Below are 18,236 nucleotides of genomic sequence, written 5' to 3' on the forward strand. Positions count from 1 at the left end.
AAGCTGATATAGGCCCTTTCCCCACATTATGAAATCTACAATCCCCTTCCTGTTAGGTACCCTCTCATCACCATAACAACCTGCATGCCATAAAAACAGGTGAGCCATTACAAGAAAGGCAGAAGGAGAGAACTTTTGATGTTGCCTTTCAGGAGTCCCATTCTGGTAGTCTATAACTTTTTCTTGAAAAATCATTAACTTCATCACTAAAATATCAAGTATACTCTGTGCTGCAATGCTCTTAGGGACTAGAAGTATTATTTGCTAGTAAATTAAGTTCTTTCTACTCCTGTTACCATTTGCTTTCTGTGTCATCATTTGCTTTGTGTTTGAATTTTGTAGTTTTTGTTTGTTTGTTTCCCCATTTGATATCTTAGTTCAGTGGGCACATATCTCTGCCTCTATGCAGTACGTCAACCTCTCATAAACTTCCCTTTCTTACTTGTTAAACTGCAATAATAAAGCTCATTATTAAGGTTATGTATAAAATTATCTTTGTAATTTTATAATTAGAAAAAAGGCTAAAAGGAACTATTCTATACCCTTGCACTACATAACGACATTTTGGTCAATGATGACCCCATTAACAACAGTGATCTGGTAAGATTAGTACCATAAAGCTGATGTGTGTAGTTGGCTATACCATCTAGGTTTGTGTAAGTACACTCCATGATATTTGTACAACAATGAAGTCACCCAACAATGCATTTCTCAGAATGTATCCTCATCGTCAACTGACGCATAACTGTAGAGGAAGATTATTTTATTGGCTTTTGGCCTAAAGATACAGAACCTCAACTTGGATCATTATTTGATTTACAAATATATGTCGAGTCCCTCCTATATGACAGGCACTGTTCTCAGCATTAAGGAAATAAAGATAAGTAAGTCCTATATGATCTGCTCCCATTACCCCCCTGACCGCATTACTACTATTCTGCCTTGAGGACTCATCCAGCCAGTGGCCTCCATGCCATTCCCAGGCACGCTCTCATCTTAGGTCACTTGCTCTGGCTGTTTCTGTTTCCAGAATCCTCTTTCCTCAAATAAATACAGGGCTAACTCCCACTTTTCCAATAAGGCCTATTCTGACTACCCTATTTAAAATGTAACCAGTTCTATGTAACCAGTCCTATTTTCCTTTTGTCCCCATGTCACTCACCACCTAACATATTATATAATTCATCCATTTATTATGCTTATTATTTGCTTCTCTCCACAAGAATGCAAACACAGAAGGACAGAGGTCTTTGCTTCTTTTATTCATGGATATATCCCAAACACCTAGAAGAGGGCCTGACATAACATGAGCACTCAATACGTTATTTGTAGAACACTGTTAAATACAGGAACTATAACAATTCATAATCTTCACAGGAAAGAATTTATTAACAGTGTGATAAATTCATTAAAAGAGGGATATACATAATGTGCCATGATAACCCAAAAGGAGAGGCACCTGGAAAGGTTCAAGGAAAGCTACTTCTAGAAGGTCACGTTGAGTGAAATAAGGTTAGGAATTTGTCATAAAAATCAAGATAAAAGGTACTGTTAGCTGAGAGAACAGAAGGATACCCTATAATTACATCAAAATAATTTGTCTTAATCATCTTTATGACACTAGCCCCCAATACAGAGTCTGGTACATGGTGCCATTCAATAGATATTTGCTGAAGTGAACTATGGTAGAGAGAAAAGATTAGGTACGGTCTTTACGTAAGTGGAGAAAGGTCTGAGAAAGAGTAATCAGAGAAGCTGAAAGAATCTGGACAGCATTATGTCAAGGAAATCTGATGTAAATCCTATCAGTGGTGTCAAATGTTTAGAGGTCAAAGAGGATCAGGCTGGGTGGCCAGCCCAGTGGTGCAGTGGTTAAGTTTGCACGTTCGCCTTCGGCAGCCCGGGGTTTGCTGGTTTGGATCCTGGGTGCGGACATGACATGGCTTGGCAAGCCATGCTGTGGTAGGCGTCCCACATATAAAGTAGAGATAAAAAGCACAGGAAGATGGGCACAGATGTGAGCTCAGAGCCAGTCTTCCTCAGAAAAAATAGGAGGATTGGCAGCAGATGTTAGCTGAGGGCTAATCTTCCTCAAAGAAAAAAAAAAAAAGGATCAGGCTGGAAAAAAGCCCTTTGGGTTTGGTACATACGAGGGAGCAGATTTAGAAGGGTAATACGGGCAGAATGCAGACTACAATAAATTAAGGAGTCAGTATGTTAAATAAAAGTAGAGAGTGAACAGATTATTCTTCTGAGAAGATTACAAAATATTCTCAAATATGTTATCATCTCATCTTACAGTGAGGACACTGAGACTCAAGGAAGTTGATTTGTCCAAGTCCATGCAACCAGCAAGGGTTTGAAATAAGATGTGGAATAGCTTTTCTGACTAATTCTCATACTACTTCCATCCTCCTCACCAGCATGGTCTTCTTTTGCTGTCATTCATACAGTGGTGGGCTTCATAGAATGGACAGTGAATCCACCATGAGATCCCACCAATATTCTGGCATAATCAGGGAGGAAATAAGAGAGTGCACGAAGAAAATTTCAAGTGCAAATTCAGTGCTGGGAAAAGCAACTGGATATTTCCAAAAAGGGTTTGAGGCAATGAGTGCAGATGACATAGAATCGCAGTAGCAGAAGATACAGAACACCTGCAGATCTTACAGTTTAATTCCGTTTGCCTGTGCAAAGAATAAAATTTATTCTTTAAGTCAGAGTTTCCCAACTAGTATGCAGGAAAGGGTTCCGAGTGTGTGGTGATATTGATTCCCTTAGCCCTTAAGGTTGCAGGTCTACAGATCTAAATTCTCTTCTATTTAACACAATGTGTCATATAACTGTCATGGGAATCTGTGAGCCATTGTATGAACAAGTTTGGAAGCACTGTCCTGGGTTACTTCTAAGCGAATGATTACTTTAAAAAAATGTTAGTGTAGGGACCTTTAAACCTTAAGATATTATTTATATTACTCACATATTCAGTGAGATAAAACTCTAGAATTAATTCTCTATTATAATTCAATATTCAAAGACAAGGCCAAATGATGAGTGCTGTCAATTTAATTTTTCCTCCTTTCCAAATATACTAAATGTACTAAAATACTTGAAATAGATTTACCAAAGATATACTATACTGGGTAAGCTTCAGCACTTAAATGGTATTTTTTATCTGAATTAACATAAAATGAAAAATAACATAAAAACATACCTGTGGGGCATATCCAGGAGGCATGTAAATAGGAGGCACAGAACCATTTGGGGACATCATTGGAACCTGAGCAGGACCTGAATGAGTCACAGAAATGATGTATTAATCCAAGATTACTTAGCAAGCTAAAGTTGAAAACAACTTGAATTATACTTTGAATACTTCATCTAAACACTCAAACTAATAGTGACTATATTACTATAAAAAGAAATTCAGATAATTCACCTGTTATAAGATATAAACACTTATCTCGTAGAATGCACTGATTACTCTTTACCTGCAGCTGTGTTTCTCAAACTTCCCTGGTGATCATAATAGTCACCTGGGGAGCTTTTTAAAACACACAGATTTCCAGGCTCTCCCACTGATTCTTATTTAATGTGCTTACAACGGAGTTTCGAATCAGTATATTTACTTTACAAGTATTCCAGGTGATACTTATGATTGTGCAAGTTTAGAAACACTGACTTAGAGAAAATCAAACTAAAGTCTGCATATAAAATCAATGAAAGATACAAAAGGCAAAATTTTGAAAAGCAATAGGAAAAATTAAGAAAAAGTCAAGAGAAAAAAGCAGTAAAAGACTAGTTAGAAATTTGGAACTTGCTTTTGTTAGGGTTAAAAGCCTCTTGTCTAATACGTGAGTCATGTCTGTGGGGACTTGAGAGCAAAGTTAGAGAAATGCAATACGTGTATTTAGCTAAAGAAAAATTCTTTTGTTTCTTACACTGAAAAGTTCCTAGAAAAGAAAAGGAAATTCAGCTTGTCTTATTCTACATTTCCTTTCATTTTTATAGTGTTATCCTTTCCAAACAACTTTTATAAATATTATCTGCTTACCTTCTCTATTAACCTTTCTGGGATAAAATAGGCACTACTTTTGGAAGGTGTGTTCTATTCTTTCTAGGGAACTAAAATCTTCCTTGCTTTATGTAATTTTTTAAAAAAGTATCTCACCTTCAGATACTTGTTCCTCGTAACTTAAGGCCGAATTGCCCCTCACCCACTAGTTTTTAATAACTTGGGATGAAACCTTCTCACAGAGCCTAATAAAGGTACCCAAGAGTCTATGAAGAATATAATGAGGGAAGAGTTCCTTTCATACGCAGAATTTCAACCTGAAGATACCTATAGTGGATCTCAGTTATAACAGAAAAGAGGAAGAGCTTAGTCACAGGGCAGAAGAGAAAAGAAACAAATTTCACTAGTAACTTTATACATACTTCAGAAGAACAGAATAAAGAGCATGAAGGTTACAGCAAATCACAGCCACTCTCCTCTTTCTACGGAAGGGGGAGGGGTGAGGACTCAACAACAAAGTGGTCGTGGGGTAAGGGGAAGGGAGGTGAGAAAGGCAGGCAAGGAAAGAGAAAACGTAGGAAAAAGGGGAGTGCAGGAGGAAAAAAATACTAAAGAGTGGTAAGGAAAAGGGGGAGTGAGGAGAGGGAGATCACGGAGGGAGCGGGGAGGACAAGGCAAGAGGGGAAAGAGGAGAGGTAACAGGAGAAAAGGGGAGGGTAAGGAAGAAGACAGGTGGGGAGAAGAGGGCTGGAAGGGAGGGAGAGAAGGGGAGAGATGAAAAAAAGGGGTGGAGAAGGGGAGGAAGAGAGGAAAGAAAGAAAAGGTAGGGAGGGGAAGGGAGAGAACAAGGAAAAGGCTCAACTGGTTAAAAGGAAGTAAAGGAGTGTATGCGTATGTGGGACAGACTACCAAATTAAGCTATATAATGACCATATAAAAAGAACTTTTCAACAAAATACCTCCTCATCTAAAACAAGCCCAGCAAATACATGAAGTTGTTTAGAATATTATCTTAAAATAGCTAATTATATATAGTAATACTAATTTATTATGTGCTGGGCCTTTTATATATTTTTTATCCTCATAATTATTCTATTAGGTAAATATCATTATTATTACTCCCATTTCCAGATGTGGAAAATTGAGGCAGAGAGGTTAAGCTGGCCCAACTGGTAGAACAAGGATTCAAAACCAGGCAGTTTCATTTCTAAGGCTATATCTCTACTACATATTTAGTAAACACTAAAGTACTATGTATTATTGGCAACTGATGTAATTTGAGGCTTAAGAACTATGCTCTGATGTTTCCAAGGAAAATCAAGGCCTTCATTATTTTTATATCCTTGAAAGAAAGGAAGAATAAAATGTTCCTAAATTTAAGCCACCATTACCTATTTGCCAAACAAAACTTGTATGGTGCTTTATACTTCTAGACTAGAAAGGCTTCACTCAAAACACACCTTTTAACTCCTTATGCTGCACTCAAGAGAAGATGAGAACAGTTTAAAGCTAATCCTTGTTCATTTCTATTAGCTAATTTATATAAAACTATAGCAAACTACTTTTCTGAATCCTGAGAGCTGGCTTACATCTTCGTAACATGTGAAATTTAGCTGGGAACCAGAAAGAGAATTCATTGAAAATCCTATTTCTAATCTCAGTAAAGAGAATTAACATTTATTGAGCTTCTATTACACGTGGCAGGGACTGTGGTTCTCTTCACATGCTGTCCAATTTAATCCTTCTATCAAGTCATCAGAATAGGTGTTTGTTTTTGTTTTTATTTTTTAGCTAGCAGAGTAAAAAACAAGTGATTGTTGATTATGTGTAAAATTGTAAAACAACTTTGGGTTGCCCTTCTTTCACTAAAAATATGAATACATAAATACTATGTAGTTAAAATTCAAACCCTATTATACCTTGAGAGCTGCTAAAATAGTTTATAATTTAGTAGTACAAAATTCTACTTTATCCTTTAATTATATTTAAGTGTGATACTGAAAATAGAACACAACAAACTCAACCTAAAATAAACCTGCAGTAAATACATTACTAGTTGCAGTCCAGGAATAATGATTAACTCATCTCCCTATGAAGTAATCATTTCACCCTAGCATGGAGATTTTCTTATCCTAAGGCAGAAATGGTATACAGTTATATATTTTTTTTAAAAAGACAATCATGGATACCATATTTAATATCTAAAATACTGGTGTGAAGTAACATTCAACACTGAACACATAAAACTCCCATTGTATAAACATAGTAAAATACAAGTGTTGATGTTTATAACTACAATACAGCACCATTTCTGTTGCTATTCCTGTCTACAGTAGCAAAGCCCTTTATAAAGCCTTCCATACTTAATGATACAAGTGTTCCATTACTTTCTTGTGTCAACAATACTTTTTAATTTACAAATACTAAAAAATTAACCACAAAACGTGATTAAATGCAGTAAGCAGATTTTGTCCCAATGAAGACGTTAAATGTGTTACAGACTCTATCAGTAAATGCACATATGGCACAAACATATCTGAACTGGAGATGTACCTGGCAACTCCTTAATAATCTACATGATTTAAGCAAAATCTACCCCAAATCATAGAGCTACTGATTTTTTAAGAACATATTTCCTATTCCAAAATCTTGCAGAAGAGGAAACAATTCTATTCACCAACTGTCTTAGGAATTTGAGAAGCCCCTCACCTCACTTCCTTAAAATGTGCCATCAATGACTTAAAAAAGACATTTCATCTAATAAGTTAAATTATTCTTTATCTTTTCTTCATTACTATACATTCACGTTTAAGAGTTTTTTTTTTTAAATGAAGCTACTAATTTTAAACGAAGCTACTAATTTTAAATTCTTAAAATGCAACGGGCTGCTGACGTGCTACACATTCTCTTTATAAGCAAGCTTTCACAATGGCTTCCAAATAATCTAATACCAATTTTCAGATTTTAGTTGTAATATGAAAAACCTAGTAAAACAAATGCATTGCAAAGGAATATTCTGTGGAATATAAAATCAGCCCAACTCTACACACAATCTTATCTTTTTATAACTACATGGTAACAATTTAAAATATTTTTATAGCAATAGATTTGGCATCTATTGAAAAAACACACACAGCATGACTTCAAATTAATACAATGCTTTCTATGTTTTAAAATAAAAGCAGAATGTTCAAAAAGAGTCAGCAAATCTTACCACTCATTTTGTTTTTACAGTAGCAGCAGAGAACAAGAAAATCCAACAAGGAAACAGCGTAGTACACGTTAACAGCTTTAATTGGAGAACGGCTTTCGCGTTTTTTTTTTTTTTGCAAAGCTGCGAGAGGAAAAGATCCTTTGACCGAGTCACGTGATAACTATCACATGACCTGCACTGACCCGCGGAAAAGGAAGGGGAAAAAAAGGGAACGTTCCAGCTGGCAGCATTTCGGGTATAGTAAATGATTAAAGGATTTCTACTGCCGCTGCCTTGAATTTGACGATGTTTCATACTTCCTTATGAACCGCTCAAAAGCTCGCCGTAATATACGTACAGAAATACATATTCGATGTAAAACTATTCTCTGTTTTCACTTTTCTCCGATAACATCACAGGCACTGTCTTCTCATTCAAATTTTATTATCCAGCACGCTGCTTAGAAAGTTTAGGATACATATAACATTTATTAATTTAGAAGATTCGTCCTGAAATGTCCTTGTGTAACTTGATCCACCCTCCGTATTTAATCCTTAAGGAACGCCCACAGTACTTGATCAATGTGTTCCTCAAATGTGGAATTTATGTTTCAGGCTGGCATTTGCCTCTCAAGCTTATAAAGGCTACCCTTTTTTTTTTTGTTTGTTTCACTTTCTTTTTTTCCTGTTTGTTTTTTTTAAAGATTTAACTGTGACATAAATACGGATAGGTGGTGGGTGGCATTCTTACTCATATCTATGAAATCTGAAAAGACAGGTTTAGGGTCAGAGCACTCTACTCAAGCACACATGGAGACCAGGAAAGAGACCAAATGTGTTCAGTTAACAAGAGAAGACTGTAAGAACTTTCGGAGGTCTTTTCATTACTTTATGGTGCTATGTAAGTTAACGAAATTTATTAATACCTAACGCAAACATACAGGTAAGAATAATGATTGTGATTTGTAATAAATTGCACAATGGAAAGAAAATGGATTTTGGTATCAAAAGATATAAGTTTTAATAACAGCTTCAATATTTATTACCAAGGCAATTTATGGCTCCTCTTTGAGTCTGTTTCCTTCCGTAAAAAGGTTAAAATAATCAACTTCATAGCATTGTTGTGAGAATCAAATTAGATAAATTTACAGTACTGAGTACACTGGTTGGCACCACTCTATAAATGATAGTTATTATTATAAGTAAATGTATGATCACCATGCGTTTTCAAAAATAATAATTATATAGTGCAAAGTATGTGCCAGGCACCATTCGGAGTGTGTTACATGTGTTAATTCACTTAATCCTCACAATAACTGAAGTAGGCATCATTTATACGTAAGGAAACTGAAGCAGAATGCAGTTAAGTAACTTGCCAAGGGCACACAATGAGGCAAAGCCAGGATTATCTAAGGATAAGGGTATATTTAAAAAAAAATATGTAAACCATGTTTGAAAAGGCTCAGTCACCCAAAAAGGTGGAAAAGAACTGGTAAGAGATAACCTGGAGCAATAGGTTTCAATAAATACATTCCAGACACCCAAGAGGAGATAAGACACTAAAGGACCATTCTCACACGTGGGAGAAGGGTAATTATTAACTTCTAAGTTCTTACTAAAAGGCCAGGCTTCCCTGAAGAACAAGACTTAAGAGCAGAGAGTCTCCTGGTCTCAACAGAATCTGCTGGTAAATGTTGGACTCAACCTCTCAGTAAATCCAACCATGCTTCTGATCTTCAGTTCCTAAACAAAAAGCAAGCCCCTGCAGCCCACTTCCTCATTTTGGCTCACGTTCTCGCACAGCTGTGTTTCCATTTCTTGATTCTTTCTTTAATTGATTATCTCTTTCTCAATTCTTTCCATTGTACTCATTAGAACCTTTTCCTCTATTATAAAGAAATTTCCTTATATCCCTCAACCTTTTCACAGAACACTGGTTCATGTGCTTCCTCTAAATGAAACCTGGCTCTCCCCAGGACAGTTTTTCCAGCAACCCCTGAGAGCAGAGGCTTCCCATTCTCTCCTGAGGCAGTCTCCAGATACCCCAAGGCTGCTTCCCATTACCACTGTTGTTCCCATTTCATGCTAAAGTTTCTTTTTCTTTGAGATCATCCTGTCAGTATACCACCCTCTACCCCGTCACTGCTGTCATGCGCAGCCCTCATTTATTGAGAACTTTAGCACTGTGTTGACGGTTTTTTGTCTCTATCCCAATTCTTGCCCATCAGCACAATGAATTTAATGTCCAAAAAACCTAGGCTCAAACTTTCTTGACCTCCTCTTCCATTCTGTTTTTAGTAACCCACATTCAAAGACATCCTGGAACCTATCACTTAGAATTCCACTATCTCATCTTTGAAATCTTAACCTTTCATATTTTAGTCTCTGGGCACCACATCTACCTTTCATCTCTCTAATTCTCTTTCCTCTACATTTGTTCATTCTCATAATGATCTCTCTTCTCCTGACCCAGCATTGCCTTCAGTGCCTTATTTCCTTTCCAAACATCCATGTCTTCCTTTTACTTCCCTTCCCTGGAAAATCCCCAATTTTAATCCATCAGATAGTTACCTTCTCTTCTCTTAGACTTGAACTCTAGAAATCTAGACTGGCATGTTTATAAGTTTAGTTATCTCCAACCTTAACTGAGCAGTCAGCATTGCTCTGGAATCCTTTCAGGAATTTATCCTAATAACCCATCCTATTTTCTAGAATGATTATCAGAGATCCTCACTACTCTTTAAGGACCTTCCCCAACCTGACCTCAAGCACTTATCTCAGAATAAAATTCAACTCTTTCAAGGTTATCTACAAACTTTTCTCACCTCCTTTTTCTGTTTACAGAAGAATCACTGTCCCTTCACTAAGTCAAAGCTCTCTCTCCACTTCTACTCTTGATCTGATCTCTTATTTTCTCCTCCACTGGGTCTTTGCTTAATTGGTCATTTCTGTCTTGTTCACTATTTTCAACTGTCTTCAGGACTCTTCTAACAAGACTTAGCTCTATACCTTTACTATCCTTATAGTTGGCACAGAGTTCTAATGCCCAGGATTAGTGACACAGTCCATACTTTTAAGGACTTTTCAGTTACAATAAGGAAAATATAAGATAGATGTATTTTGTTTCCTAAAGATCTTGTTAATTCAACAATGTGCATCAAACATTTTTTATAGGAATAAACATAAAATGAGAAGATGCATTGAGAACATTAAAATTATAGGAATGAATTATGCAAGAATGAGCATATTTTTCATTTTCTCTTTCTTACCTGATTATATGACAATTTTAGCAAACTTAAAATGCACCTGCTTTTTATTTTCACAACACTATCTCAAATATTTTTGCAGAGGGCTCTCTTAAATTAATAGCACAACATGTCATAGCCACTGTTTGGACTTCCTGATACCATTTTAACATTAACTATTAGCATTCCTGGACTACTGATTTTCAGGTAGGCTTGTCAATACAAGCACTAGCACTATACTTGGGTGACTTTGATTATAAGCACTTATTGCATACCAGACACTGGTCTAAGTGCTTCACAGAAATTAACTCATTTAATCTGCATAATATCCCTAAGAAGTAGAATATTACTATTTCCATTTTACAGGTGAGGAAAGTAAGATACAAAGAGGTTAAGTAACTTGCAAGGTCTCACAGCTAGTAAGCTGTCAACAGAATGAGGTGGTCTAGCTCTGAAATCCATGCTCTTCACCACTACATTACACTGCCTCTGTTGTTTAGGATATAACAAATTATAAAATAAATGAGAAGACTGCAGCACAAAATTCATTTGAAGATAAACCACAAACAGAAAAGGCACTAAACCAGATAGTAAAGCACCAAACATTTGGATGAAGACTCCACACAATACTCCCCAAATATCTGCCAGTTGCATATAATGATAACAAAGCAAAATGTACCTAAATGTATCTCACTGAAACTGTTCCAAAGAAAGATCCTAAAAGTTTCTAGTGAGTGATATGGAAACAGTCAGTGAATTACTTCATAGCCAACCTGTTCCAAAAGATAATTTAAGATATAAGAGATACACACAGTACCAAAAACAAAAGCTAAAAAAACCAAAACAAAAAACCCAAAACAAAATAGATGACAAATTAAAGAAAACAGAGAATTAATATAGGGAAAATTAAGATAGAAAAAAAATAATATAAATAAGAACTGAGGCTGGTCTTATGCCCTTTCTAGAACCAGGCCATAGAATGCCTCTGGTTTATATGAGCTGAAACGTGATTAAAATTAAGACACCAAGGACCACACTGTCAAGCTAGTCCTTATCTTTTGCAAATCAAGTATGTCTCAAACTGCCATAGAGCATGGCCCCAATAATTTGGCTTGAAAAAAACTAAAGCAGATATAATCCACTGCTGACTTCTGCCATATATAAAATTCAGTAAAGCATCTAAATAAATGTCTAACTTTAAGCAATGTACTCTCAAAAATAATTACAGATGGTCCCCAACTTACAATGGTTTGCTTTACGATTTTTTGACTTTACAGTGTTACATTCAGAAACTGCATATACACTATGATACACATTCAGCACAAACTGTACTTTGAATTTTGATCTTTTCCCGGGCTAGCAATATGTGGTACGATACTCTCTCGTGATGCTTAGCAGTGGCAGCGAGTTGCAGCTCCCAGTCAGCCAGTTGATCATGAGGGTACACAGCCAATACACTTGCAACCATTCTGTACCCATACAACCATTCTGTTTTTTCACTTTCAGTACAGTATTCAATTACATGAGATATTCAACACTTTATCATAAAATATGCTTTGCGTTAGATGACTTTGCCCAAATGTAGGCTAATGTAAGTGTTCTGAGCATGTTTAAGTAGGCTAGGCTAAGCTATGATGTTCAGTAGGTTAGGTGTATTAAATGCATTTTTGACTTACGATATTTTTAACTTATGATGGATTTATCAGGACATAACCCCATTGTAAGTCTAGGAAGACCTGCAGTAGCAAAATGAACAGGTAAGACAGCTGAATCAGTTGGCTTGCAGAAGGGGATTCTATGAGGCAAATTAAAAGGCGGAAGAGTTGGCTCTGATTTTATAAAATTCTTTCCAGCAACAAACAAACAAGATCAGTTGTTTACTAAGGTTGCTCTTAGACTGTAGTAATACATCTGGGTCATTTGCATGTCAGAAAATTTAAGAGGCAGACTCATTTAGCTCAGCAAAAAGTGGTTCAAATCATTAAGATATAAATTTAAAAGAATGGGGATGTGAAATACGTCCCTCTTCTACTCCTCTACAAATATATACCTAATCCTTCAAAAGACTGACTGACCATGAAGGTGACCCTGATTCTTGTGGCAGTACAGGTTCTGAATAAGCATCTAAATAACAAGTGGTAAGCTCATGCAGCTTGGACCATAACTGATGCATGTCCATGGAATCAACGGACCAAGGTAAGGTCAATGAAATCTGCAACTAATCAAGTGCTCTATGGGGAGAGTCTATTGCTGGGAAGTGACTGACCATGATATATGCAAATAATCACAGGAAGAGAAGAGGAGCAAAGGATTAGAACGTATAACTTTGTTCTTGGGCACAAGTCAAACCTTGTTTCTTTTAAGCCTCTCTTTATTTGCTTGCCCATGTTTTTCCTCTTTTGTCTTTCAGGGGCCTTAGTCACCTTGCAGATCTGGCCACACAGTAGCATTTTCTTTTTCTATGACTTTCTCCTTTACTTATATTAAACTAAGGTATCAATTTAACAAACTTTTTTTTTTTTGGTGGAAGATTAGCCCTGAGCTAACTGCTGCCACTCCTCCTCTTGTTGCTGAGGAAGACTGGCCCTGAGCTAACATCGATGCCCATCTTCCTCTACTTTATATGTGGGATGCCTACCACAGCATCGCGTGCCAAGCGGTGCCTTGTCCGCACCCGGGATCCGAACCAGCGAACCCGGGCTGCCGAAGCAGAACATGCGCACTTAACTGCTGCGCCACTGGGCTGGCCCCCCAAAAGTTTTATTTTACATGATGCATGCCAGTAGGAAGCAAATGTGAGGATCATCCTAAAACCAGACATGTTTTAGATTGACTGGGACACCAGTGAGGTGGCTAGATGAGGTTAGGAGGCTAGATATTAACCAGAGAATGGTAAATACCGACAGATATCTGTGTTCTAATGTAGTATTTCCCAAATATTTGGATTTATGTACCAGTAAAATTTCAAAACAAATTCTGGGGACTCATTAAGGTAACCAGCTTTTTATTGGGCCAAGTGATGTCATTAAAAGGAAACCAGGGAGAAATTAAGGACAGATAGAAGGAAGTCTATCCTATATTTTCACATCAATTCATCGAGGAAGGATATTTTAACCTCAAAATAGTAGGAGGGAGTTCAGAATTTTAAAAAAGTCTCTAGGTTGAATAAATTTAAGCTTACTGAAAAATCACTATATTATCCTTATTTTCCCCATTTCTTATACTGGTGAAATTTCCCCAGTTCTGTGGACAAGGATTTAGGAATAACTCATAGTAGTAAGAGAGATAAAGATTTGTCCTCAAGGCTGGCTAAGCTGTGGTGATGGAAGAGGGAGAAAACAGAGCAGAGGATGGGTAACTATATTATCATCATTCAATCTAGGACCCCTTTGAAAGTGAAAGAGAACACTAAAAAATCATTAAAATTATGTATTTGGAATAGTTCTTCACTGACTGACAAATTGCTTTTATTATATTGAGGGACATGAAAAGGAATTCTATTAAAATTATGAAAAAATAAAATGCTTTATTAAAAAAGACATGCACATACATCAAAGAGCATTTTATAGCCTTCTTTATGTTGAATATATGAATACTAAAGAGTAGTATTAGCAGAACAATTATTCTTGGTACACATCCATGTATTTTAATCAATTTGTTAGCTATATCTGTCTCTAATTCCATATCACTGATATTTAACTGAAAATTTTCTTTTTCCAATGTAGTCTTACTTTTAATTCTTTCATAAAACTGCCTGCAGGAGCTGGCCCGGTGGTGTAGTGGTTAAGTTCGCACATTCTGCTTCAGTGGCCCGGGGTTCGCAGGTTTGAATCCTGGGTGTGGACCTACACACTGCTTATCAAGCCATGCTGTGGCAGTGTCCCACATACAAAAAATAGAGGAAGACTGGCACAGATGTTAGCTCAGGGCCAATCTTACTCACCAAAAAAACCCTGCCTCCAACTATTGTATTTTATGATCAATAAATTTGAAGCTGTTGATATCTTCAATTGACTTTCTACAGTACTTTAATTTAAGACTATAATACTTGTATTAAGAAAATACTCTGATTCTGAGGTGCTATCTGGTAAGGTGGGAACAAATTCTGCTAAGTCGAGGACATTCTCAGTTCTATTTTTTCCTTTATGAAATGTATAAATATTTCAGTCCAAATATTTTCACTGGTACTATAACAATACCTTCAAATATTTTTACAAACAAAACTCAACTGAATTGTCTCTACTTACGATTCTTTTGAATGTTTTACCAAATTTAGAATTTTTTTTAGCTCGTTGCTGAAAGGGTTTATTGTAAAAGAAAAAAGCACTGCCACTAATAGTTATAGATTTATAAGATGAATGACAAAACTATTCACACTCTTTTTAATATATTCTAGGCAGGGGTATTTAGAATTTATTTCCTCCATATATTTCATATTCATCTAACCTATACACTTTCCAGTGATCCCTCTAACTGGTGGCCTGGTTACACCAAATGGCCAGCAGGGGCAGCAGCATCACATTCTTCCGCAGTCACCAACACCAGGAGACTGGAAGGAGTTAGCAGTCCCTGGCCCTCAATATCTTAGAGTACTTTGCTTTACTACTAAGTATCTTAACTGCTATCTTTGACTTGCTTCTCACAAGGGTCAGGAAAAGAGAAACAGTTTATTCTGGTTGCCTTGAGATTTAATCACAGGTTAAAGTGAAAACAAGAGATAGATAAACCGCTTACTAGAGAACATGGCAGAAGCTGGAAATACAAAATGGTGGTCGACCAGATGCATCACAGCTTATTTTAATAGAACTACTAATTATACTCTGTTAAAAAATGAAAAGTCTGGGACAAATATTAAACTGGTTAGATACACGATGAGAGGCATAAAATGGGACTGTCCTAGACAAACTGGGGCATGAGGTCACCCTATTAATGGGAGATGATTATTTGTTAAGACTATAAAACAGCTGGCAACATTTATTCACATGAGGCAAGCAATTAGCACAGGCCTTGAATCTAGGAATTTAGCAAGTGGGTGATTATAATTTGGGAGCAGAATGAGGAAGAAAGTTATCAAAGAAAGAGAAAAGATCAAGGTCATTATTTATGGCTTAGATGTTTAGGGGCCTTTCATTTCCTTGAAAATTTATTATTCTTTTTTCAGGCTGGATAAATTAGACTTCTTAGACTAGAGGCCTAAGTATGATTCAGAATTATGGGCAATTTCATTTATTTATATACAGGTAATTAAAAATTTCTATAAGTAGATTAGCTAGGCAGTTAGATTTATCAGTGATAAGCACACTAAATAGGAAAAGTCTGAAGAATGACTATCATATTATGGTTAGAATCTACCTTTAGCACTAAATTGAACTGTATACAGATAGAAAACGAAGTAGGAGATGTGTTTACCAACCACCTGTTTCTAAACAGGAAGTTATTTTTAGTGCTTTTGTTTAGAAAGCTACAAAGGCTGTGATATTAATGTGCATGAATGTAGCAGGTCGTGAACACTACTATTTTTAGTATCAGTCTAATGTGAACAATAATGAATCATTCTTTGTTATTCTACTAGGAAACAGTGCTTGGGATTTACTCCAGCACATTAGGTTAACTGTGTCTCAATAACTGCACACCCACACGCTGACATCACACAGGCAGTGATACGGATCAATGACGCAAATCCTGTCAGGATCAAACATTAAGGCCACAGCGGTTGAAAAAAAATGCCCACACTGACAGGGGAGACCAGTCATCCAACATGCACAGACTGCATTAAATCAGCACTGCTGATGTTGAAAAGAGTTATGTTCAGTTCTTTTTTACATAATAGCTAAGCCTTTTCACTTTAATTACAGATTTTACATATAACAGACTCTGTATTTATCTTTAAGTTTCCCTACAACTTCTGTGGTTTAAGGTCTGGACCTTTGAAAACATGTCTACCAGCCATGTGTTATCTGGAAAATGGCCATAGTAGCTAGGCTCTTCAGACAGACCTTTTTCATAACATGCCAACATTTATTACCCTTTTTAAATAACATGTTGTGCTTGACAAATAACATTTAGATTTACATTTGGAGCATTATGCCATGGCCTCACAATTCACTGCTACCTCAGAGTCTTCTTCCCACTGTCAGCTTATTTGGGCTCCTGCTGTTTTTAGTTTTATTGACATCAAAATATTAATTTTTCCCAATTATTTTATTGAGGTCATAATTGTTTATCACATTGTGTAATTTCAGATGTACATTATTATTTATCAGTTTCTGTGAAGACTATATCATGCTCACCACCAATAGTCTAATTTTTATCTGTTCAAGATCCATATGTGCCCCTTTACCCCTTTTGCCCACTCTCCCCAACTCCTTCTCTGGTAACCACTAAACTGTTCTCTTTATTCATGTGTTTACCTTCCACATATGAGTGAAATCATACGGTGTTTGTCTTTCTCTGTCTGGCTTATTTTGCTTAACATTATACCCTCAAGGTCTACTGCAAATGATTTTGTCTTTTTTATGGCTGAGTGGTATTCCATTGTGTATATACACCACATCTTTATCCATTCATCAGTTGATGGGCACTTCGGTTGCTTTCACATCTTGGCTATTGTGAATAATGATGCAATGAACATAGGGGTTGCATAAGTCTCTTTGCATTGTTGATTTCAGGTTCTTTGGATAAATACCCAGCAGTGGGATGGCTGGGTTGTTTGGTATTTCTATTTTTAATTTTTGGGAAATCTCTATACTGTTTCCATAGTGGCTGCACCAGTTTGCATTCCTACCAGCAGTGTATGAGGGTTCCCTTTTCGCCACATCCTCTCCAACATCTGTTACTTATTGTCTTGGTGATTACAGCCATTCTGACAGGTGTACAGTGATATCTCATTGTAATTTTGATTTGCATTTCGCTAATAAATGGTGATGATGAACATCTTTTCATGTGCCTTTTGGCCATCTGTATACCTTCTTTGGAAAAATGTCCGTTCATATCCTCTGCCCATTTTTTGATTGGGTTGCTTTTTTTGTTGTTGAGCTGCAAGAGTTCTTCATGTATTTTGGAAACGAACACCTTGTCAGATATATGATTTGAAAATGTTTTCTCCCAGTTGGTGGGCTGTCTTTTGTATTATTCATGGTTTCCTTTGCCTTCCAGAAGCTTTTTAGTCTGATGTAGTCCCATTTGTTTATTTTTTCTTTTGTTTCCCTTGTCTGAGAAGACATGGTATTTGAAAAAAGGCTACTTAGACCGATGTCAAAGAGAGTACTGCCTACATTTTCTTCTAGGAGTTTTACGGTTTCAGGTCTTACATTCAAGACTTTGATCCATTTTGAGTTAATTTTTATGTATGGTGTAAGATAATGGTCTACTTTCTTCTTTTGCAGATGGCTGTCCAGTTTTCCCAACACCATTTATTGAAGAGACTTTCCTTTCTCCATTGTATGTTCTTGGCTCCTTTGTTGAAGATTAGCTGTCCATAGATGTGTGGTTTTTATTTCTGGGCTTTCAATTCAGTTCCATCAATTTGCCTGTCTATTTCTGTATGAGTACTGTGCTTTTTTAATTACTACAGCTTTGTAGTATATTTTGAAGTCAGGGATTGTGATGCCTCCAGCTTTGTTTTTTTTCTCAGGATTGCTTTGGCTATTCGGGATCTTTTGTTGCCTCGTATGAATTTCAAGATTTTTTGTTCTTTTTTCGTGAGAATGTCATTGGGATTACGAGTGGGATTGCACTGAAGCTGTAGATTGCTTTAGGTAATATGGACATTTTAACTATGTTTA

The 18,236-nt window shown here is 36.4% G+C and overlaps 1 protein-coding gene across 5 annotated transcripts in view; it reads right to left on the reverse strand.

Annotated features, from left to right (window-relative positions):
* Window positions 1-18,236, reverse strand: part of FNDC3A (fibronectin type III domain containing 3A) — a 201,173-nt gene that overhangs the window by 61,590 nt on the left and 121,347 nt on the right. For 4 of the 5 annotated variants that reach the window (XM_070239704.1, XM_023621583.2, XM_070239705.1 and 1 more), the window contains one exon: window positions 3,215-3,291. In XM_070239704.1, coding sequence (XP_070095805.1) covers window positions 3,215-3,291 — 77 coding nt within the window. Of the gene's footprint in view, window positions 1-3,214; window positions 3,292-7,229; window positions 7,399-18,236 lie in introns of those variants that run through there. The other variant, XM_023621584.2, reaches the window with a different exon arrangement.

The sequence above is a fragment of the Equus caballus genome, chromosome 17, assembly GCF_041296265.1.
Source record: "Equus caballus isolate H_3958 breed thoroughbred chromosome 17, TB-T2T, whole genome shotgun sequence".
Classification (NCBI taxonomy): Eukaryota; Metazoa; Chordata; class Mammalia; order Perissodactyla; family Equidae; genus Equus; species Equus caballus.